A 24,687-nucleotide genomic window follows, 5' to 3' on the forward strand; every position below is an offset into this window, starting at 1 on the left:
ACCCAAGATGGTGGAATGAACAGGTGTAGCTGATAAGGGGTTGCTTGTTGGTAGGCAGACACAGCAAGAAGAAAGCAACCCCTTATCAGCTACACCTATTCATTCCACCATCTTGGGGGAATGAACAGGTGCAGCTGATAAGGGGTTGCTTGTTGGTAGGCAGACACGCAAGAAGAAAGCATATAGAGGAAAAAAGGGAAAGTCTGAAAGACTGCTAATGTGGAATAAATTATCGCTAAAAGTAAGGTCTAGTTCCTTGTTAACACTGTTCAGAAAGAAGAGATAAAAAGCATTAGTATGGCATAATTGCAGTTAGGTTTTTATTAGAAAATCTGTAGAATGCAAGTTTGACACTGGATATGGGTTTTATAATCAACTTGCCTTTTAATGGGCCATGAACTGATGAACCCATTAGTCAGATGGGATCCAGTGGACATTTTCATTTTTTAATTGGGATTGACCCACACACACAGAAACGCACATTTTTTTCTCCTGCAGCCTCCGAGTTAATTTACATAACTCTAAGACCTCAAATTCTCATGGTAAATTATTAACATTGTTGATCAAAGCCTAGTCAGTTACGGGGCTTGTTGGATCACAGATCACTGAAAGGCAAATCTTCTATGTAAAGGAATACCATTGACAGCAACTTAACTTATGAACTTCTAATTAAGAAATGGTTGTTGTAAAGCAACTGGTAGATGTCCTTCTATTCCCATGTTGCAGTATTCATAACCTTTGGGTTATCCTCTGCTTAGCTACCCGAATGTCCAATCAGTATACAAAAGCTTCAGTCACTGCAAAGTACGTGGGACATTTGACTTGGCCGTAAGGTGCGTGGGCCATAAAAGTGATGTCTGCACGAACCTTTCCTCAGAACGTCTCTGCCACCAGTCGAACATCAGCTCTTCCTGCAGTTGGATCTTCGAATTTAAGGTAAGTACCAACCCCATTGGGGCTGTTTTCTTCTTTTGTTTTTGGTCACTGCATGCCTGCTTAAGTTCATGTCATCCAGGAAAGGAAAGTATAGGTACGAACATCAGATCCCTCATAAGGATGCCCACGATCTATGCCTTTTCTGACTGGGGCCCAACCACAACCATAAAACCTGTGCGATTTGTCAGGCCTTCATTCCTAAGACTCTTCGCAGTCGTCTGCATGCCCTAAACCTCTATGTAGAAAACCAGTACCTTAAACGTCTGGCTGTGGTGATGGAAGGGCCGTCCGGTCAGACTGTCGAGCCAGCAAAAAAGAAGGCCAAAGTTTCCAGGCCTGAACCTACTGCTGCTACACCTCTGCCACCCGACGTTCACCCTGTGGGTGACATTTGCCCAGAGGAAAACATGGAACTAGCCGAGTTAGATATAGCGGGTACCATTTGGGAGGCCACAGAACCTAGGGCTGAAAGCATGTCCATGGTGGTTTTGCAGATGTCTGGCGCTGATGATGAGGGGGAACATTGACTCACAATGGACATACAGACTGGTCCTTCCACTGCTTTAGAACAGTCTAAACATAGGCCTTCCTTAGGCCCTACACCCTCCAGGCCTACCTCTTCCTTAAAAAGGAAACAAAAGACAAAACATGTCTCTCCTCCTTCAGAAAGCCTGCCTGATTGGCAAGCTTTCTCACAAAGCTTATTTAATGCTCTCGTGGCCCTTAGGCCTTCTTTCCTTCAGCTTCCCCTCCAGTTATCAGTCCAAGTCCTCAGACTAAAGACCCTTTTCCCCTTGAAGCTGAGGATTCTTCAGATTCCTCTTCAGAGGACTTCGATTCCTATGCCTCTCACTTGCCTTCCTCTCTTGGGTATGCTGCCCCTAAGGAGGACTTTGCTGAGGCAGACTCCCCAGGAGAGGACCTCACCTTTGGTGAAACCATCTCTAAAATGAGAGCGTTTTTTTAAATGGGATTCCTCTGAAATGTCCTAAGTCCAAAAGAGGTATTATGAACTCTTACAAATGAACACCCATTCACCTTCTGCCATCCTTCTAGTCTTTCCAGCCTTTTTGGACGCATTCAGTGCATTCTCTACAAACCCTGATTCCCAACCATCAGCCCCTAGAAGGCCTGACAAGTTTTATAAGGTCCCAAAAAGGGCCACATTTCTGATTAAATGCCCTGTTGCAGACCCTGGCACTGTTTCAGTCTCTGCAGACAAATCCTAGAGATTATTTCCCTTCACCTCTGTTCTTCCACTGATAAGTAGTAAAGTCTTCAAGGTTCACCACCACAAGCTTGCACTGTGTCAGGAGTGAAAAAAACACACTTTATTCGAAGAGAAACAATAAAAATGTTAAAAATGCACAAAATTCCCAGCTGAGATGAGCACTTTCGGCTTCTTAAGCCTTCTTCAGATCATAAATAACAAGTGATTGGTAAAAACATATATATTGTATTGCAGCCAATCCAGTGGCTTAAAAATATTTTTTTATCCTATCAGCAGTGCACCTCTTAACTCTTAGTCCTTGGTCAGAAACAAACTCTGCACAAGATCTAGCTTCCAATCAAAATCCTTTGCTGCTGCTGCAGTGTCGTCAATCAGATACGTAAACTCTCTGATGTTCTTCGTGTTTCACTGTTGTGGTCATCATGTTTGGGTTATCCCTACAAGGGTAGCCCTTGGACGGCCCGAATACCAGAGGCTTAGTAATTCTGCATCGGTTGCTGTTGCTTCAGAACTGACGTCAGATTGTCAGTAGTATAAAGTAAGGCAGCCAATGCCATTACATCAGTCTTTCTTGCCGTGGAGCCTGATGCAGAAGCAGTTTGCACGAGTGCCTCTGTTCTTTACATCTCTGCCTCAGAGAAGGTTAACACCCTGTAGTGTATAAGTACCAAACAAATTCTAAGTGTTGTTTCCTTTCATCACTGGTGCAGCCTGTTGGGAGTGCTGTTACCAAGCCATCAACCAATCTTGTAAAAACTGCTATTTCTTCATTGTTCACAATAATTTTTCCATTACTAACCTGCTGTAAAAAGCAGGGCTATAAGGGCTTTAAACTGTCAGTTTCATATGCTCAAATATCAGCAGTATATTATGTCACTGCTTAAACAGAAAGTGTTGACAAATTCTAAATGTGCAAAAAACAAAGAAATGCAGAATTTATTGCATGCAGCTGAACAAGTTGGAAAGCATACTTTGCAATGTGGTTTTGATTCTTTGGAGGCCTCCTGCAGAGCCGCTGTTACGGGTTCTGTCATCAGGAGGCATGCTTGGTTAAAGGAACAAAATCTGCCTGATCATGTCAAAGCAAAATTATTAGATGCCCCATTACAGCATGATACTTTGTGTGGTGTTAAAGCAGAAGAGGTGTTAAAGAAAATGGAGGACAAAGCTAAATCTATGCAAACGGTTAAGGATTTCTTGCAGGTTCAGCCACCAAGACTTAGCAGACATTGGCCTACAAAGAATTGGTCCTTTCCAGTGTCAGACCACAAAGGGGCAGATATAGACGCCCAAGAGGCAGATCCCAGCCCCAAGGCTCATACAGGTCTAAACAATTGTGTGCTTCTACCTCCAAAAGTGGAGAAGACAAATCACAGCCATACAGGAAACAGTCCCAATGACTTCCCCCTGCCTGCACCAAGCACTTATCTTCTGGCAGCACCTTTAGGGGGAAAACTAGCACTTTTTTCTCAAAACTGACACATAATAACCCAGGACAAATGGGTCCTAGACATAGTGTCACAGGGCTACAAGTTTCACTTCCATACCCTACCAAAACATCAATGGGCAGAGGCACAAAAGCAAGTCTCATCCCTCATGGACATGAGGGCCATTCAACTAGTACCAGAGCAAGAGCAGGGACAAGGATTTTATTCAAGACTGTTCTTGGTGCCAAGAAGAAAGGACAAGACCTGGAGACCAATACTGGACCTATCTATTCTAAATACATTTCTGGATATACCAAAATTCAAAATGTTGAGACTACAACTTCTGCCCACGCTTGGCAAGAAGGCTTGGCTTGTGATTTTAGACCTAAAAGAGGCATACCTGCATGTTCCAGTCAGACAAACATGCAGAAGATACCTCAGATTCAAAGCTGGCTCAATGCATTACCAATTCTCTGCACTGCCCTTTGGTTTATCTACTGCGCCCCAGGGTCTTCACAAAGTGCCTGGCACCAGTAATTGCATTCTGCAGGCAAAGAGGAATACAAATATATCTTTACTTGGACGACTGCCTCATTCAAGCAGAGAACAAGGACATTCCACTACAGCATCTGGCGTTTGTAAAGAGATTTCTAACAGGCCTAGGGTACACAGTCAACGAAAAGGAATCAAAACTAGTACCCTCTCAAGAGATAATATTCCTGGGTGCAAGCTTAAATGCAACTGCCAAGATGGCTTATCTCACACCAGACAAACAAAGGCAACTGACTACCTATTTCAACCTGTTGGCAACAAAGGCCCAGTTATCTGAAAGAAAAATTTTGCAGGCTTTGGCCTTCATGGCATCCTGCATTCTACTAATTCCATATGCAAGACTGCATATGAGGAAACTTCAATGGTACCTAAAAAGTGCTTGGACTCAACATTTCCGCAGCCTGGAAACAATAATTACCCTCATTCCCTGCCTGCAACAGGAGTTTCGTTGGTGGGCGAAGGCTTGTCACCAGAACAAGGGACAGCCATTCACTTTACCCCCAGCCAGGCAGACATTAACAACGGATGCATCAGATTATGCCTGGGGGGCCCACATGGCAGGAAGATGTATTCAAGGCACATGGTCTGCAAACCAAATGCATCTACATATCAACCAAAAAGAGATGCTAGCTGTTCAGAATGCCCTGTCAGCCTTCAAGGACCTACTTCATCCGGGACAACTACTGATAAAGACAGACAACACCACGGTTATGTGGTATATAAACAAGCAGGGAGGCACTCATTCTTACCCCCTTTGCAGACTAGCCATGACCTTGTGGGACACAGCATTGACTTACCAAGTACATCTACAGGCACAATTCCTGCCAGGAAAGATAAATACTCTGGCAGACGAACTAAGCAGAAAACTCATGGATCCCCATGAGTGGAAATTAGATCCACAAGTCTTCAGCATGATAACTAGGAAATGGGGTTACCCAGATATAGATCTATTTGCCTCTCCTCACAACTACCAACTAAAAAGATTCTGCACAAGGACTTATCACAGACAAGCATGGAAAGTGGACGCCCTATCTGTCAGCTGGAAAAGCTTAGCAGTATATGCCTTTCCTCGACTGCCTCTCCTCCCCAAGGTACTCCTAAAGGTCAGACAGGAGAAGCCAAAGATGATACTGATTGCTCCAGACTGGCCCTGCCAGCACTGGTATCCAATCCTAAGGAACTTTTCTCAATGCCCGGCTTGGACCTTGCCTCAAATACCTCATATACTATCCTAACAAAACAATCAGATCCTGCACAACCAACTAAAGACCTTAAATCTGGCAGCATGGCGGATAATGTAGTGATACAAAACGCACCTATCACTATAGCTGTAATGGATGTCATTTTGGAGGCCAGAAGACCTAGTACCAGAAAATCATACGCTGGCAAATGGAAGAGATTCTGTGCTTGGAACGAGGCACAGGGAACTGATACAGCTGTACCAAATATTCCACATATTTTGCAGTACTTAACTGAGATGCTGGACAAAGGCCTATCTTTTTCATCAATTAAAATTCATGCCTCTGCCATTTCATCTCATTACAATACAGAGCCACCAGTCTTTTCTCATTCCTTGTTAAGGCAGTACCTCAGAGGAGCCAAAAACTTAAGGCCTCCAAGGAGATCATCAATACCAGCATGGGAACCTCAATTATGTTTTGGAAAAACTCACCCTGCCTCCTTTTGAGCCAGCCGCTAAAGCTGATATAAAGTTTTTATGTTGGAAAACAGCTCTGCTCCTAGCAATAACCTCTGCAAGACGAGTCTCAGAGCTACAGGCACTCATGGCTGTGGAACCTTTTATCATTTTCTATCCAGACAAACCTGACATTTATGCCTAAGGTAGTGTCCAGTGTGGCCCTTAACCAAACTATTCATCTGCCTACTTTTTATCCAAACCCACAGAATAAGGGGAGAGAATTCTGCATTATTTGGACATACACAGACAGCTACGCTTCTACTTGGACAGAACCAACGCTTTCAGAAAGACAGAGCAACTGCTAGTGGCATATGCTGCAGGATCACAAGGAAAGGCTATCTCAAAACATACTATTTCAAAGTGGATAGGCCACTGCATTCATTTCTGCTATTCACAACATGGCAAGCCAGTGCCTAAGGGTATTAGGCCACATTCTACCAGAGCAGCAGCCTTCCTCAGGGGAGTACCAACCAAAGACATTTTAAAGGCTGCTACCTGGAGTTCAGTGCACACCTTTACAAAACACTATCATTTACCACTCTACTCTAAATCCAGGGCAGGCTTTGCCACTGCAGTTCTGCAGGGCCTCATATCTGCTCCTAATGCTATTTAGCTCCAGCCTCCCAACCATAGCTTTGGGATTCAACCCAAGTGTAATGATTGCAACAGTGAAACACGAAGAACATAGTACAGTTGTGTACACTTACCATAAATGTAGATGTTCAAGTGTATTCTTTGTTGCAGTCCAGGTTACCCACCCACCATCCCCCATAGCTTTGCTGCAACTTACCTGCACTTTTCTAATCTATACAACCTATGTGGTGTATTTGCTTGTAGATGAAGGTACTATATATTTTGGTGCATGTATGTTTTATTGACATATTTTTGGCCTACCCTTTTGGGGGGGCACCTGACATCTGGGGCAAGAAAAACTGAGGAAAATGGCGTCGGCTGCATCTTTTATACTCCTGGAACACTGACGTCAGGGAAGAGGCGACAGGAACTGACGCCGGACCTAGACTTTGCAATTCAGGCCGACTGAGGGGAGCCTGCCAGCAGGATAACCCAAGTGTAATGACTGCAACAGTGAATACACTCGAACATCTACATTTATGGTAAGTGTACACAACTGTACTTTATGGCAAGATTTTACACAACTATTCTTTCTTCCTGGCTCAAGATGTGTTTATGTACATGTATTATCCCTAAGAGATAGATTCCTGTCCCAGAGACTTCCCATACTCTGGAACAGACTACCTATCTATGTCAAACAGAGCTCCTCATTAGCACTCTTCAAGAATAATCTTGAGCCACGATTGGATGGGTAATAGGAAATTCACCCCGGGATCACTTCTGTGGCTCTGCTTGACAGGGGCACAGGAAAATAATTTTCTTGGGTGGCGAAAGCCAGGGTACCTTTTTGGCTAGGCTTGTATAGGCCCTAGGGCCAATAGCCTAGTACCTGCCTATGAACCTATAAGTACAGGTGAAGTGCATGTATGTTTGCTTTCTTGTTATGTTCATAGGTACATACTAGGCTATCTGCCCTAGGGCATTTATAAGCCTAGCCAGAATGTGTTTGGCTTTTGCCACCCATTTTAAATTTATTTTTCTATGCCCTTTTTCGAGGTTAGTATACTGTGCCTCTGTCTAACAATGACACAGAAGTGATACCCGGGGTAAACCTACGATCTCCCATCCACTCATCAAGATACCTCTTGAAGAGAGTCAATGAGGGACTCTGCCTAACCTGGACTGGGATTTTATTCCAGAGTGAAGGGAGCCTCTGGGTTATGAATCTGTCCCTCCAGCATGTCCTATTTATTTCAGTGCTGAGGTTCAAGTCTCTCGGCGTGGCTCGATGGGATTTGGATTTTCTGAGGTGCAGCATGTCCATTAATTCTGGGTTGGACATGGCTTTATACGTCAGGCACAGATCGCCTCTGAACAGGCGGTATGCCACTGAGTAGAGCTGGAGTTTCTTTAACTGGGCAGCATATGGCATCTGTTTGAGCCCTTTGATCCTCTTGGTGAGGTACTTTTGGGGTCTTTCCAGTTGCTGCAGGTGTCTGGTAAGGTACATCCCAAAAGGGGCATTGTACTCAATTATGGGCCTGATGAGGGATGAGTAAAGAGGCACGATGACTTCCCCTGATATAGATGTGAATCCCTTCATGATTAGGTGGGCTATATAAAATGTTTTTCTAACCACTTTGGCCACGTGGTTGTCAAATGAGAGATTGCTATCAACTTGGGTCCCCAGGTACCTAATTACTTCTTCTGTACTTAGTGGATTACCACCTATGTGGTAATTTGTGGGCACTTTGTTTTTGCCAAAGGGGATGACTATACACTTTTTGGCATTTAGCTTGAGGCCATGGCTCTGGCACCAGTTGTCTGTTTCTATGAGGCCCTTTTGGAGGATGCTTGTGTCGGCTGGAGAGTCGATTATGGCACCCAGTTTGCAGTCATCTGCGAACTTGGTCAGCCACAGTCCTTCCGTGTTGGCCTGTACCTCCGAGAAATATATACCGAACAAGAGAGGTCCTAGGACTGAGCCTTGTGGGACACCACTTGTAACTGGTTTGAAGACTGACATGGCTCCAGCAATTCTAACCATGTGGGTTCTGTCCTTGAGCCAGTTTGCAATCCATCTAGTGACATAGGGGTTTATATTTAAGCTGGTGAGCTTATCTATAATGCCCGAGTGGGGTATTGTATCAAAGGCTTTTGCGAGGTCCAGGTAGGCTGTGTGGACCACCTTCCCCTCGTCAATGGCCTTGGTGACTGTTTCAAAGAAATCAACCAGGTTTAAGAGGCAGGATCTGCCCTTAACAAAGCCGAACTGGGTAGGATCCAGTGTCTCTAGGTCCCCAATATCTTTATTTATGAGGTCCATGATGATCCTTTCCATAGCTTTGCAGACCAAGCTAGTCAGGCTTATGGGGCGATAGTTTCCAGGATCCGTTGAGGCACCACCTTTATGGAGAGGGACCACTGTTGCTGTACGCCACTCTTTGGGCACATATCCTGTAGTAAGGCTGAGATTGAACAGTAGTTTTATGTTTGGGTTTAGCTCTTCTTGGAGTTAGTGTAGGACACAGACCGGGACACCGTCTGGTCCCATTGATGCTGTGTTTTTTGCTTTGGAGAGGGCGGCTCTTACCTGAGCATCTGAGATGTCAGGGGGGCAGCACTCTGTTGAAAACTGAACAACTATAACTTGTTTGCTGCTGAAAGTAGATTTCTTTTGAAAGTCCTGGAAAGCTATTTGCAATCGTTGTACATAGGTTCATAGGATAATATTAGGCTATTGGCCCTTATAAGCCTAGCCAATAATTTTACCTGTGTTCGCTCAAAGTAACCACCTGTTTCCCCTGTCCAACAGGGACACAGGTGGGATCCCAGGAGTATATTTCTGTTTCCCATCCAATCTTCCAGGTTCATCTTAAAGAATGCTAGAGAGGTACTCTGCTTGAGAGGGAGTCTATTCTACAGACGGGGAAGTTTTTCTGACACAAATCTATCCTGCCAACAAGTTCCATTAATATCACAGACGAGGTTAAGGCCTTGCATGCGGGTTACACGAGTGGAGTTTGTCTTAAAGATATGCAGCAATTCCATCAAAGCTGAGTCTGAAATGGCCTTGTATGCCATACGCAGGTCACCTCTGAGCAGCCTGTGTGAGACTGAGTAGAGGACAGGGCTTTTAGCCTATCTGTATAGGATAGGTGTTTGAGACCTTGTATTTTCCTGGTCAGGAATCCCTGTGGTCTCTCCAAGTGCTGCATGTGCTTGGCAAAGTAGATGCCAAAGGGGATATTGTACTCTATAATGGGTCTGATAAGGGAGGAGTACAGTGGTGTTATGACCTCTTTGTACAGCTAACATTAAGTGCAAATATGTATGTTTGTTTTTCAAACACCTTTATTGAATTATCACTTGTGACATAGGCAGATTTACATTCATATAGAAGTAATCAAACTATATTAACATAAGCATTATACTTCACATGTATTGCTATATATCATATAACCTAAGCAGTATTACATAAATTATTCAATTCCTGTTTGTTTTGTTTTTTTTTTTTTGTTTAAGAAACATTTTCTTTAAACCATCACTTACTGCATAGGCAGTCATACATTTATAGAAATGAAAACAAACCACACTGACGCAGACCTGGTTGCAAGCATTTTACATCACAAACCATACTGATACACTCCCATTTGCAACCATTATACATCACTTATAATCTATCCAATCTTTCTCACTCAAACATTACATAACTCATTTAAATCCTCCTGCCTTTTAGGCCTCATTCCTCCATTGTATGTATTGTTCCCACAGTTCCCATTTTTTCCTATGTAGTTTGTTTTGCTCCTGCCTTTTTCTACAGCTCTCAGTTCTACTTCTTTTATATCTCTTACTATATTCACTACTTCCAGTATAGTTGGTTTAAACTTTGATTTCCATTTTCTAGTAATTTCTTTTTTTGGCAGCCACCATTGTCAGACACAGCAAGGCCTTACCATGTCTTGGCAATTCCGATTCTGTATCATAGCTCAGAAAAATCATTTCCCTTGTCAGAGCAGTCTGCCCAGCAAGCATCCCCAACAGTGCATCCTGCAGGGAATCCTTAAAGTCCACCAACTCACCTCACTCCCAGAAAATATGTTCCTAATTATCTCTTTTTCCCCTTCAAACCTCCAACATTTACTGTCTACCTGAGGAAAAAATTATCTGGAATCTACTTGGGGTATAAAAATAGCTATGTAAACATTTCCAGGAAAGAAAATCCTAAATCTTCTAGATTTTGTTGCATATTTGGGAGGCATACACATATCCTGCCATTGTTTCTTTGTGAATTGCTTATCCAGTCTCTCTTCCCAATCCTTTCTGACGACCTGTGACTGATTCTTATAGTTAGTGTGCATTATTTTATATGCTCTACTAATTATTCCTTTTTAATGGCAGCTTCTGTTCTAGATTCTGTTAAAAACTCTACCAGTGCTGTTTTGTTTTTTTTAGGGACCCCCCCCCCCCATTTCTTACTTTTTGCCTGTACTCTTGATATCAATCCCTGATAGGGAAGGCAGTCACCTACGGTCCAAATAAATTATTGGCGTCTTCTCATTCTATCATCTTTCCCCCTCTAGTTATTTGCTCCCAATACCATGGTTCCTTTGCCAGTTTCTCCAATAAATTCCAGCCCCCACTTGCCTATTGTCTTTACCCCTAATTGCAGTCATTCATTTTGGCAGTATCTCCTTTCCCATGCTGGTTTAGTTCTTCGAATACTTTCTGCTACTTTATAGATGTGATATTCTGCATGGTTATTGTTATTCTCCTTGAAGGCCTGTATCCAAAATCCCAGTTTCTCCTTGTTTCTTGAGCTTCCCCCTTGTTTCATCATCAGCCCTTTCCACTTTGAATTATGTTTTCAGCTTGTGCTTTGTACTGGAGTCTTAACTCTGTAGCTCTGAAATACCCCTTCAGATTGAGTAATCCCAATCTGCCCTGTTCTACTGAAGAATCATCTTTTTGCACTTGACTCTTGCTGCCTTCCCCTCCCAGATAAAAATCCTTCCGCTCTTTACTAATTGCTACTCACAACTTCTCTTCTGGTTGATAAAAATGTGTCTGACCTGTGTATAAGTCTAAAGGGACTAAAAAAAAATTTAACTGCTTGTGTCTTACTATCCATATCCATATAACAAAGCTTCCATTTTTCTCAGTTTTTGTATTATCTTTTGTTTAGTCTCTTCCCACATATCCTTAGCTGCCACACTGGAATCTTTTTTTAATCCAAACTCCTAAATATTTCATTTTTGTCATGTCCTCATAAATATGGATATTCTTGAACCAGTTCATGTATGGGTACATAATTTACTGCTATTGCCTTTGTTTTAGCTTCATTAGTTTTGTATTCCAAAAAGATCTGAAACTGTCTCAAAATGTTCCACAACACTGTAATGTCTTTTTCTGGTTTTGTCAGCTACAAAATAATTTCATCTACAAATAAAACCAGCTTTTCTTGAGTACCATACAAGTTACATCCTTGAATTTTTGATTCCCTTATTTTCTTTGCCAGTGGTTCTAAGTATAATGCAAATAATAAAGGGGAAAGAGGACACCCCTGCCTGGTTCCTCTACGCAAGCAGAAATTATCAGAGAGCACCCCACCCACTTGAATTTTCACTTCTGATCCCTCATGTATTCTCCTAATCAACCTTTTTCCAAGAAATGCAAATGCTTCCGTTACCCTGCACATAAAGTCCAAGCTTACTCTGTCAAGTGCTTTCTCTGCGTCAAGAACCACCAACAACAATGGTATTTTCTTACATTCTGCTTCCCTGTGGATCATCAGTGTTCTGTTTAATGTTGTCAAATGTTTGCCTCTCCTCCACAAAACCACATCAATCCATATCTGTCAGTTTTGGCATTACTTTTGCCATTTGTTTAGCCATTAAAGTGCAAATATGTAAGTTAATTCCAAGATTGCGGCACTTGAAATATTCTCCTTACTCCAACATACAGCAGTCTTGGACTTGATATATTAGTAATTAGGGTGTGGACGGCACATCTCCTTTTGTCAGAAGGTACAAATGAGTGAAGCCTCCCCTTACAAATTTTTTTTACAAGTATTACAGCGAGTTTTGGAATTTATTGTTCTTTGATAGAATTGCAGTTCAGTTTTGTGCATGTCTGAATTCACAGTATCAGGTCTTGCACTTCTGGTAAGTTGTATACTTTTCCAGTTATGCTTTGCCTTAAAAGTTGTGTTTTTCAAGGTAAATGACTGGGTAACTGTTCTGTCTACTACCACCTATACTTTATGGTTTTCAGTTTTGTTTGCACCTTTTAGTATTTTTTCTAGATATCCTTTCAGAAATGCTTTTTGTATGTCTGGTTCCGTGACATAAATTGATGGAAAACTCTAGACCCCTCACTTCCCAGTTCACAGTGTCAAAAATCTCTAAGCATCAGTGTTTTGTTAATTTTAGCCCGTCTTGAAGCATTATCAGTTATTCCGCATTACCTTTTTTATTTGTATTCTGCAAGTGGTTTAATGTTGTATGCATACATTTGGTTTTGGGGGGGGGGGGGGGTGTTTAACTGTGCAATGATCTGTCTTTACATTTCAGTCACACTGTCATAAGGATCTCATATCAGGAAATGTAGATGGTGGTTTTCTTTCATAATTTATCCCTTTTTTTCATTTTTAGGTCTGCCTTTAACAGAGCTACTAATGTCAACTTTTCACTGAACGCCGATGATGAAAATGTAAGTAATGGCAAGTGTTTTAATTTCCACCTTCCATGTATGCAGTTGTGTGCCGGTGTGTGTATCTCGATATTTAGAAAAATCACTATTTTGACTTTTGCATGTTGATGCTTCTCTAGCTGTAAAAGTAAAAACATCAGTACTCCACCAGTTGCTAACAAACTGCAAACTCTATCCTTTTCCAATAGGTAAGTTAAAAACAAACATACAAAAAACCCAGACATAAACATGATTTGTCTGAACTATGGTACTTTGAGGTAAAGGTTTTTTTGTAAGGTAATGTTTTGGGTTGGAGGTATGGAGCATTGTTAGGATTAATGCACATTACTTCTCCTCGTCGTACCATCTTACTGATGTGTGCTAACCCTAATTCTAAGCCCAGCCCTGCACACTTCCTTATTTAAAAAAAAAGAAATTCCCTCACAGTACCACTGCACTAGACACTCGGGCACACACTACACATACACTTCCAAACATGCATATCACTAAAACTATCCTCTTACCTAGCTCTATCTGTAATCTGTAATCTTAACCAGTTGACACTTGTGCGCACACTCCCATCTCATAATCATGAAACTCACTATACTTTACAACACATGCACAACAGTAAAACAGTCCCCTTACTTAGCTCTTACTCTTAACCCTAACCCGCAAACATACGCACGCTGTCATCCGTTATGCACACACACTTACCTAGTTTGTCAAAGCATACATTCAGCCAAATGAGCATTCTTTAAAATGACCATTTAATAAAAACAACAGTTCACGTAGTCGAGAACATGAATGTTTGACAAACTGGACTACACTCGTATAGAAGATATAGATAGATGTATGTATGTATATGTATATAGATATGGTGTATGTGTACGCAGTGGGTTGTAGTCTATCAGTATGGCACACCTTGACTTGGCAATTTTTGCTCACTCTTCCTTGCAAAAGTGCTCCAAATCTGTCAGATTGTGAGGGTATCTCTTGTGCACAGCTCTCTTCAGGTCACCCCACAGAACTTCTATTGGCTTTAGGTCTGGGCTCTGGCTGGGCCATTCCAAAACTTTAATTTTCTTCTGGTGAAGCCATTCTTTTGTTGATTTGGATGTATGCTTGGGGTTATTGTCGTGTTGAAAGGTGAAATTCCTCTTCATCTTTCTAGCAGACACCTGAAGGTTTTGGGCCAAACGTGACTGGTATTTGGCACTGTTCATAATTCCCTCCACCTTGACTAAAGCCCCAGTTCCAGCTGAAGAAAAGCAACCCCAAAGCATGATGCTACCACCACCATGCTTCTCCATGGGAATAGTGCTCTTTTGATGATGCAAAGTGTTGTTTTTGCACCACACGGTTGGACGGAATTGTGGCCAAAACGTTCAACCTTGGTCTCATCAGACCATAACACATTTTCCCACATGCTTTTGGGAGAGTTGATGTATTGTTTTGCAAATTTTAGCCGGGCCTGTATGTTTTTCTGTGTAAGAAAAGGCTTCCATCTTGCAACCCTACCCCCTTAGTCCACACAGGAGATTGTTGTTACATGTAGTACACAACCATTACTTGCCAGAAATTTCTTCAGCTCCTTCAGTGTTGCTGTAGGTCTCTTGGCAGCCTCCCTGACCAGTTTTCATCTTGTCCTTTAATCAGTTTTGGATTGATGTCCAGTTCATTGCAATGTCACTGTTGTCCCATATTTTCTCCACTTTTTGATGACTTTCTTCACTGTGTTCCATGGAATATCTGTTGCTGTGGACATTTTTTTGTACCCTTCTCCTGATTGATACCTTTCAACAATGAGATCCCTTTGATGTTTTGTTGCTCTCTGCGAACCGTGGCTTTTGCTGTAGCAGGCAACTGAGTAAATGTCAGGAAAATCCTACTAGGACAGTTGAACTTTATTTGGGGTTAATCAGTCTCTTTAATTGATGGCAGGTGTGTACCCAAGAAGACTGAATGCTGTAATTAAATCAAAAGGTGCTTCAACAAAGTATTAGTTTAAGGGTGTGCACACTTATGCCACCAGCTTATTGTACATTTTTTATTTTTTATATTTTTCCCCTAACAGATTTGTTTATTTTTCAATTGAGTTGTACAGGTTATAGGTCACATTAAAGGTGGGAAAAGTTTTGAAATGATTTATTGTGGTGTAATTTACAAAAACCTGATATTTTAACAGGGATGTGTACACTTTTTATATTGTGTGTGTGTGTGCGTGCGTGTGTGTGTGTGTGTGTGTGTGTGTACACGTAGATAGATAGATAGATAGATAGATAGATAGATAGATAGATAGATAGATAGATAGATAGATATGGAACACTGGAAGCAGTGGCAATGGCACAATAGGTAGCACACCTGTCTTTAAGTTCTATTCTCACACCAGGTAGATCAGTTACTAACCTCGCAGTGCAGCATAAGGGGGTGCTGCACTCCTATAGGTTCATAGGTTCATAGGTTCATACTAGGCTATCTGCCCGAGGGCATTTACAAGCCTAGCCCATAGTTTTGTGGCTTACGCCACCCCTTTAGTATGGGGAACTATACCCATTATTTTGCTGTGCCTCTGTTGAGCAGTGACACTGAGGTAATCCCTGGGGTTAAGATGCTGTCCTGTGTGGTAAGTAGGGATTTTTCGTAGGATAATTTTCATAGGTTAGTACTAAGCTAACTGCTCTTGCGAGCCATTTTAAGCCTAGCCAGTTATCCCTTGTGAGACTCAAACCCTGCACCTTGTGTTTGTAAGGCAAACACCTTAGCCATTAAGCCACCCTCCCAACTATAAAGGGATGTTTCTTTCATACACACTTACTCCCTTCACACACACTTGCCACCTGCTGGATTCAAACCCCTACCTAACTATGTTATGACACTACAGACGGACGCACTAGCACGGAGCGCTATTCAGATTACTTTGAGTGTGTCATCTTTTGGATGAGACATTAAACAGAGGCCCCTTTTGCTGGAGTTGGTGGTAGCTCATGTGGATGTAAAACATCAAATGACACCTATCAAAAAGAGTAGGGGTCCTTTATTTACATATAAAATAGCTCTTCTTTACAAAATCTTTATATATTTCCAAATATATTTACAAATTACACATATATAGATACACAAATATATTTACACATATTCATAACTTCCTTTAAAGTCATAATAAATGTTCATCGCTATTAGACCCCTACTTCTTTTTCCATAATTACGATCCTATTTTACTTAACATTGTTGCTAAAATCCATTTACCATTAATATAATTTCATTTATCCTTTCATCCCGTCTAACCTATATGACATAAAATAATTTTTTATCTATTCTTTTAACATATTCTTTACTTCTATTCTTATAATACCCATATTTAATCATATCCATGTTTATTTTAATCACTTTTTATAAAGTCGAAAAAAAATCTTCTTTACATAGTTTTCCCCATAACTTTTTCACTCTTACATTTCAAAAACACGTGTTCCGTAGTTTTTTTCTTCTTCTTGACAGTATAAACATATTCTTTCACTTTTCTTTTTATATGGCATATTTCCTTTTACTGGTAATTTATCTATTACTAGTCTCCACAAAAAAATGTGATATTCTACTTTCTGATTGCACCATTTGTTTCATATTTTTATAGCTTTAATTTTTTCATCTATTATATTTTCCATGGTTTTAAATAGTAATGTTTTATAATTACATTCTTATTTTGTACTTTTCTATCTTTTTTTGTATCATCAAGTTTTATTTTCCCACAAAATATTTTTTCTTGCTAATATTTTATTTCTTTATTGAGGCACTCTTTTTCATAGGTTCATAGGTTCATACTAGGCTATCTGCCCTAGGGCATTTATAAGCCTAGCCAGAGTGTGTTTGGCTTTCGCCACCCATTTTAAATTAATTTTGCTATGCCTTTTTTTGAGGTTAGTATATTGTGCCTCTGTCTAACAGTGACACAGAAGTGATAGCCGGGGTAAACCTACGATCTCCCATCCACTCATCAACATTCCTCTTGAAAAGAGTCAATGTGGGACTCTGCCTAACCTGGACTGGGATTTTATTCCAGAGTGAAGGGAGCCTCTGGGTTATGAATTTGTCCCTCCAACATGTCCTATTTATTTCAGTGCTGAGGTTCAAGTCTCTCGAGCGCGTAGATCGATGGGATTTGGATTTTCTGAGGTGCAGCATGTCCATTAATTCCGGGTTGGACATGGCTTTATACGTCAGGCACAGATCGCCTCTGAGCAGGCGGTATGCCACTGAATAGAGCTGGAGTTTCTTTAACCGAGCAGCATATGGCATCTGTTTGAGCCCTTTGATCCTCTTGGTGAGGTACTTTTGGGGTCTTTCCAGTTGCTGCAGGTGTCTGGTAAGGTACATCCCAAAAGGGGCATTGTACTCAATTATGGGCCTGATGAGGGATGAGTAAATAGGCACGATGACCTCCCCTGATCTAGATGTGAATCCCTTCATGATTAGGTGGCTATATAAAATGTTTTTCTAACCACTTTGGCCACGTGGTTGTCAAATGAGAGATTGCTATCAACTTGGGTCCCCAGGTCCCTAATGACTTCTTCTGTACTTAACGGATTACCACCTATGTGGTAATTTGTGGGCACTTTGTTTTTGCCAAAGGGGATGACTATACACTTTTTGGCGTTTAGCTTGAGGCCGTGGCTCTGGCACCAGTTGTCTGTTTCTATGAGGCCCTTTTGGAGGATGCTTGTGTCGGCTGGAGAGTTGATTATGGCACCCAGTTTGCAGTCATCTGCGAACTTGGTCAGCCACAGTCCTTCCGTGTTGGCCTGTACCGCCGAGAAATATATACCGAACAAGAGAGGTCCCAGGACTGAGCCTTGTGGGACGCCACTTGTAACTGGTTTGGAGTCTGACATGGCTCCAGCAATTCTAACCATGTGGGTTCTGTCCTTGAGCCAGTTTGCAACCCATCTAGTGACATACGGGTTTATATTTAAGCTGGTGAGCTTATCTATAATGCCCGAGTTGGGTATTGTATCGAAGGCTTTTGCGAGGTCCAGGTAGGCTGTGTGGACCACCTTCCCCTCGTCAATGGCCTTGGTGACTGTTTCAAAGAAATTGACCAGGTTTAAGAGGCAGGATCTGCCCTTAACAAAGCCAAACTGGGTAGGATCCAGTGTCTGTAGGTCCCCAATATCTTTATTTATGAGGTCCATGATGATCCTTTCCATAGCTTTGCAGACCAAGCTAGTCAGGCTTATGGGGCGATAGTTTCCAGGATCCGTTGAGGCACCACCTTTGTCGAGAGGGACCACTGTTGCTGTATGCCACTCTTTGGGTACATATCCTGTAGTAAGGCTAAGATTAAACAGTAGTTTTATGTTTGGGTTTAGCTCTTCTTGGAGTTCATGTAGGACGCAGCCCAGGACACCATCTGGTCCCATCAATGCTGTGTTTTTTGCTTTGGAGAGGGCGGCTCTTACCTGAGCATCTGAGATGTCAGGGGGGCAGCACTCTGTTGGGATAGATATTTGCCCTTTTGGTGGGAAGGGGGGGGGGAGTTTGCACTGAACCTGTCAGCTAGGATGTTAGCAATGTCTGTGGGTTCAGTGTATTTTTTTGTCATTTTGGACTAATTCTGAGCATATCTGGGAATTCCCACCCAGGTTCCTAACATAACTAAAGAAAGCCTTGTGATTATCCTTAGTGTCCTGTGCAATTTTTCTCTCGAAGCTGGCCTTAGACGATTTTAGGAGTGCCCGTAGTTTTTTGCTAATACTGATCAGAGATGCCTTCCCTTTTTGGGATTTTGCTCTATCATGTAGTAGCTTCCTCCTTCTATTGTATAGTTTGTTTATGGCTGGGGTCCACCAGACAGGACGTCTGCCTTTGGAGGATTGGGTCTTGGTTTTATTTGGGATTGCATGATCCATGCATTCCTGAAGGTGTTCATAGAATGTGTTTATAAAGGATTCTGCGGTCTGGGCCGTATTTTCCACAGGCCCGGAGGCTTTGAAGGATTTCGCCTTTTTCGGTTTTGAGGCGTGTGAAATTTGCTTCAGAGAAGTTTTTCACTGTGGTTTTCTGGGCAGGGGGTGGGGTCGGGATGTGAATATCCAGTGATATTAGTTTATGGTCTGATCTTACCAGTGAGGGATACACTTCTGGTCTGGAGCATAGTGTCCCCATGTTGGTGATGATCAGGTCCAGTATGTTTTCCCCTCTTGTGGGAGTGGTAACAAGTTGTTCCATAGCATTTGAGTTTATAAATTCTAGGAACCTTTGGGCTAGGGTGTTGGAGCTAGAGTAATGCTCCCAGTCTATGTTTGGGTAGTTGAAGTCGCCCAATATAATGGTGTTTGGAGAGACCTTCATATTTTCCAGTATTCTCAGGAAGGCTGAGTGGGGTTCCTGTGTTTGGGAGGGTGGTCTGTAGCAGGCTATAAACTGGAAGGCAGTTTTACCCACTGTTAGTTGCACATGGATAGTCTCTGATGCTTTGTGCTGTGCCACCAACCTGGAGGTGTGGGTATCTTTGACGAATATTGATACTCCCCTTCCTTTTGTGGTTCGGTCCAAGTTTTGGGGCCGAAAAGCATCATATGAGGTATAACCTGGTAGTGCTGGGGTGCTCTCGGGAGCTTTGAACCAGGTTTCTGTTACTGCACAGATATCGATGTTCTCCATGCTAAGGAGAGTTTTGAGTGTGTGCATCTTGAGGTTTAGACTTCTGGCCTTGAGTAGCATTACTCTTAGTTTCTTATCCCTTGTGATACCTATGGAGGTGGGTTTGTCTTTTGAGCCTTGCCTAAAAAAGGCACTATGGGGGTAGCAAGAGCCTTTGCCAATATCCGAAAGCCCAGGGGTGACAGGTGCAAGCCGTCCCTAGCGAAGCATCGTGGCTTGTCGAGCATGTCATCCCAGGCTGACAGGCATTGGATCCCCTTTGAATGACACCAACACTTAAGCCAATTGTTGAAATTGATCATCTTGTTTTCATATTGTGGCATCATTCTTGGTGAGGGTAAGATGCTACTCAAGGTCAGGGTCATACCAGCCTGGGCTACATGCTCAGAGAGCTCCTCTATGTCTCTTTTCATGTAGTCCAGGGAGGTACGTCTCAGGTCATTCACACCGGCATGGACAATGACTGAGTCATATTTGTACTTGCCTTGGAGTGACCTGAGTGCTTGTGTTATGTGGCGGATCCTAGCGCCCGACAGGCAGCTCACCGTGACCTTCTCCTTGTTCACCCTGGTGAGCGGGACGTCAGTGTGCCTGATGATAGAGTCACCTATTACAAGTGTATCAGGTGTGTTGTTTAGCCTTAAGGGCTGTGACTGTTCGGCACACTGGCTTTGTGAGCTATGTATTGCACGTGTTTTGTTTTGGGGTAGCGGTTGCTTGGGTGTCTGCTTTGGATGTCTCTGCTGCTTAGGCAGATTTTTATTTAGAGCCTCCGAGTATGTTTTTGTGTGTTTATGTGTTTGGTTTGTTGTCGTGGTAGGTCTATGTGAGACTGGAATTGTAGTGAGTGTGGTTTCTTTCTCCTCCTGACTGGAAATTACTTTGTTTTATCTTTTTATTTTCCTCATTACACAACCATCTTATGTATTTTTTTTACTTCACCCCAAGTTTATCATACTTTTTTATTTATACAGTTTTACTACTAATATCTCATCTTTTTCATTTGTCCACTTACAACACTTTGTACAAATTTAATGAAGCAGCATAATCTTTTCCTGAGTACTTTGTTTTATCTTTTTATTTTCCTCATTACACAACCATCTTCCATTATTAATCTGCTTAAGTAACTTAATACTTCTTCTTTTTCCTTGTAAAATATCTTTGCTAAATAACAATCATGGTCTTTTTTCTTGATTTTTTTTATATCATTCTTTTTCTTTGTCAACGTACTTTCTGTCAGTATGTTATATATCTTCCAATGCATCATAATATATGTTCTTTTATATTTTTCTTTCGCTACTCTTCTTGCATGATATTGCCACTGTAAAAACATTTATATATTTTTCTGTAAATATCCACCATTCATGCCAGTTTTTATAAAATGTCATAGTAATATGATTTTTCCATAACTGTATTACTAATTACTTTCCTTTTCCATTCCATGGTTTCTCTTTTATCATTTTTTATTCCTTTGCCTGTTTTTATGGATTTCTCATTTTCCTTTTTCTGTAGCCATAGTGCAAGATGATTGAAAAAGACTGTTTCATTTACACCCCCTTCTCCTGTAACTGTAAACCTTCTGATACTATAAAATAATCTGTTTCAGTTCTTTACATACCCCCTTTGTAAGTCAGTGAATTTTTGTTCCCTACCACATCTTATAACTTCTAACATTTTTCTTATATCATTTCCACGCTTGCCTCCTAAATCACAATTAAAGTTTTCTGTTATTATAATGCTTATATTTATCACTGAGTAGTCTAAAATCTGATGAAATAAAATTTCCCTTTCTTTACAGTTATTGTAGGCATATAATATAATTCTATGTAGTTATTCTGTTTTAAATCTGTATTGGTTAGTCTTTTCATTTTTGCTAAAGTTACATTTAATGTCTTTATTTCTACAGAGTATAGCTATTCCAGAACGTTTCATTTCCCAAATGACAGATTATCTTTTCTCCCCATAGTTTCTCTGTTTGTAATCTTTCTTCAGTTGTTAAAAATGTGTTTTCTGATAGAATTGCAATTACCACACTTGTTACACCACTCCAAAATCTCTCTTTTTCTTAATATGTTCTTTATACTGTTCACATTTACAGAAAGCACATTAAAATTTTCATTTTCTGTTTCTTGTTAGAGTTTTGTTTCATGACTTCATAGCTAATTACTGGGCTAATTTTCTTAATAGGCCATGTTAAGCCTAGCCAGTTTCCCTCCCAAAGGTAAATATCATACATTATACCTTGTGTGTATATAGGTCAAACACCTTAACCATTATACCTAGTTGTATATATTCTTATTTCTGTTTGCTTTTTTTTTCTTTTGTACTTATCCCTTTAAATTTTCTTTTCCTGTCTTTTACCAATATAATTATTTTTTTCTTTTGCTATCTCCCAATTTATTTCTTTATCATCACTTATTTCAGAACCTTCTTGTATGCCCCCTCTGTTATTTTTTTCTCTTCTAATTTTTCTTGTATTTTTACTACTTCTAAAAGTTGATCCCTTTGTTCATTTTTTTCTGTTTTTCTTTTCCCTTATTTTTACCTTCATTTCTGCAAACCACCCATTTTGTTACATTTATAACATTTTAATTCACATTTTTCCATTATGTTCTATTTCCCCACAAATACATTTTCTTTTTTTGTTACTTATCAAACGTCCTTTTCCACAAAAAAAAAAAAAAAAGAAAACAGTGTGATGTTATGTGATCCTATCTCGCCTACATTCTGACTGATGGGTTCGGAGCCGATCCCTCGGCTCCGACTCGGCACGCTTATGCCAAAGAGCGAAGTCTCTTATTGGCTGAGCTTACTATATCCCAGGATGCACCACTACCAGTCCCCCAGATCTCGTTTGCCGCTAACAAGCAAAGACGTGGTCTCGAGCTTGGCTGAGCTAAGTAAGGTTTTTTCTCTTACTTTCCTGTCAGGAATTCCTTTAAAATTCAACAAAAAGCTGTTTTAACAGCTATATCGTATTTTTGTGTATGATTGAAGTTTTTTTTGTGGAAAAACTTTGTGTAGTGATTGCGTTTTGTCTGACTGGAGGTTCCATTTGGGTTGAAGGGCCTTCCCTTGTCAGCCGTTGTCTGTCAAGTTCCTTTTTATTTTAAAGGTTCTTGTATTCCTTGGTCATACCTTTCTATTTGTGACAGTTCTTGATTCAAAGAAAAGAATTTCTCTGTGATAGTTAGTGTGTCTTGTATTTTACTGGTTATACACTAATTTGGTTGCCATTATGTCACAGGCTCCTAGGCCTTCAGGGTTTAAAAAGTGCACTAAGTGCAGTTTCAAAATGTCGATCACAGATGATCACTCTCTCTGTGTGTACTGTTTGGGCGCCAAACATTTGCAGGAGTCCTGTAGCGTCTGTCACGCTTTTTCCTCGAGGGTCCTCCAAGAGAGGAAAAATAAACTTATTCTAAAAGGCCTTATTAAACCATCATTTGAAGAGGCATTAGCTTCCTCTCCTTCTCCTGCTAAAAAGAAAAGGGCGTCGGCTCCGACCAGTCCGTCGGAACCGAACGCCAAAAGACATAGGCAGGCTTCTCCTTCGGCTCCACGGACTTCGGGGCCGAGGGCGGAACGGTCTGCCTCGATGCCTCCAGCCTCGACTCCTCTGGGTTGGAGCCGGCGGCTGGGGCATCGAGGCGAGTCACCTTCATCGGCTCCACTGATCTCGGAGCCGATGAAGGTTGTCCGCTCAGACACTTCCTCCTCGGCGCCGAAGCCCTCTTCGGCACAGATGGAAATTGGTTTGGACACTTCTTCGGCGCCGATAATTGTCGAGTCGATTCGGAGACGGTCCCCTAGTCCCTTGGAGCCGTTGGAGAGGCCTACTCGGACCCATTCGGTCTCTTCCAGGTCATCAAGGATGTCAGATTCGGACATAGACAGGGTGCTCCAAAGACTGTTCCAGTCCCCAGTCTTTCAGAAATTTGTTTCGGCTCCGACCCACTTGGCTTCGGAGCCGATAGCCCATTCCATTGCCATTCCTCCTCCGACCGCTTCGGCTCCGTCGGAGCAGGTGCTGATGGAGCCAGTGGAGATCCTAGGGTCGGTTCCGACCCTTACTCCAACCCCGGCCTTCGGGTCCAAGTTTAGCACACGGACTTCTTCGGCCGGACCCGGGGGTGACGTTTCGGGGCCAATGCTGTCGGGTCCAAGCCTCCCTCTCGGTGCTTCGGCCGCGGGACTTCCGTCTGCTATCATGGCTCCGGAGACCGGACCCTCCCAGGATTCTGGGGGTCCGGCCTTCAGAGCTATGAGGAGTGCCTTGGCCAAGTCTTCTTCGGCCATCTCTACGGCTTTACCGGCACCTTCCCTGGGCATGGAGACTGGGTCTTTGGCAGTTCCCCTGTCTCTAGGCAGCGGAGCCCCGGGGCCTGAGGTTACCCCCACTGGGGGTTCCCCTCCTCCTGAGGGTTCTTCGGAGGAGCCCCCAAGGAAGAGATCGTGCAAGAGGAAGCACGTGGACTCCCCCGACGAGTCTCTTACATCGGACACTGATCTTGATGATGCGGAGGGGTCCCCAAAGTCGTCCTCAGATGATGTCTCATTTGCAGACATTCTAGAGATCCTTAAGCAACGAGGCGGCTGGAATTCCAAACCCCCCTCCGTGATGAGTCGGTGTTTCTCAAGGCCTTCGGGGCTCAGCCCTCCGCCTCCTGGGTGTCTCCGCCCTTTGACGAGCTTCCTGGATTTGGTTTGTCGGAGGGCGTGGGAACATCCAGATACTGTGGAACCAGTGCCTTCTCGTCCTAACAAATTTTTGTCTGCCCCACCCGAGAAGGAGTTCTTAACGAAAGGCGTGGCTGTAGATGCCATGGTGGTGGCATCTGCTACCCAGCAGGACGTGGCAGAGGCTTCAACGTCCGTCCATCCTCCTAATAAGGAGTCTAGGAGCATGGACCGCACGGAAGCGC

The 24,687-nt window shown here is 42.3% G+C and overlaps 1 protein-coding gene across 1 annotated transcript in view; it reads left to right on the top strand.

Annotated features, from left to right (window-relative positions):
- PPP6R1 (protein phosphatase 6 regulatory subunit 1) overlaps nt 1-24,687 on the top strand; it is a 3,522,349-nt gene that overhangs the window by 2,498,578 nt on the left and 999,084 nt on the right. The window contains exon 16 of the mRNA XM_044059463.1: nt 13,072-13,129. Coding sequence (XP_043915398.1) covers nt 13,072-13,129 — 58 coding nt within the window. The remainder of the gene's footprint in view (nt 1-13,071; nt 13,130-24,687) is intronic.

This window comes from Protopterus annectens, chromosome 17.part0, assembly GCF_019279795.1.
Source record: "Protopterus annectens isolate FY-2018-M chromosome 17.part0, PAN1.0, whole genome shotgun sequence".
Lineage (NCBI taxonomy): Eukaryota > Metazoa > Chordata > Ceratodontiformes > Protopteridae > Protopterus > Protopterus annectens.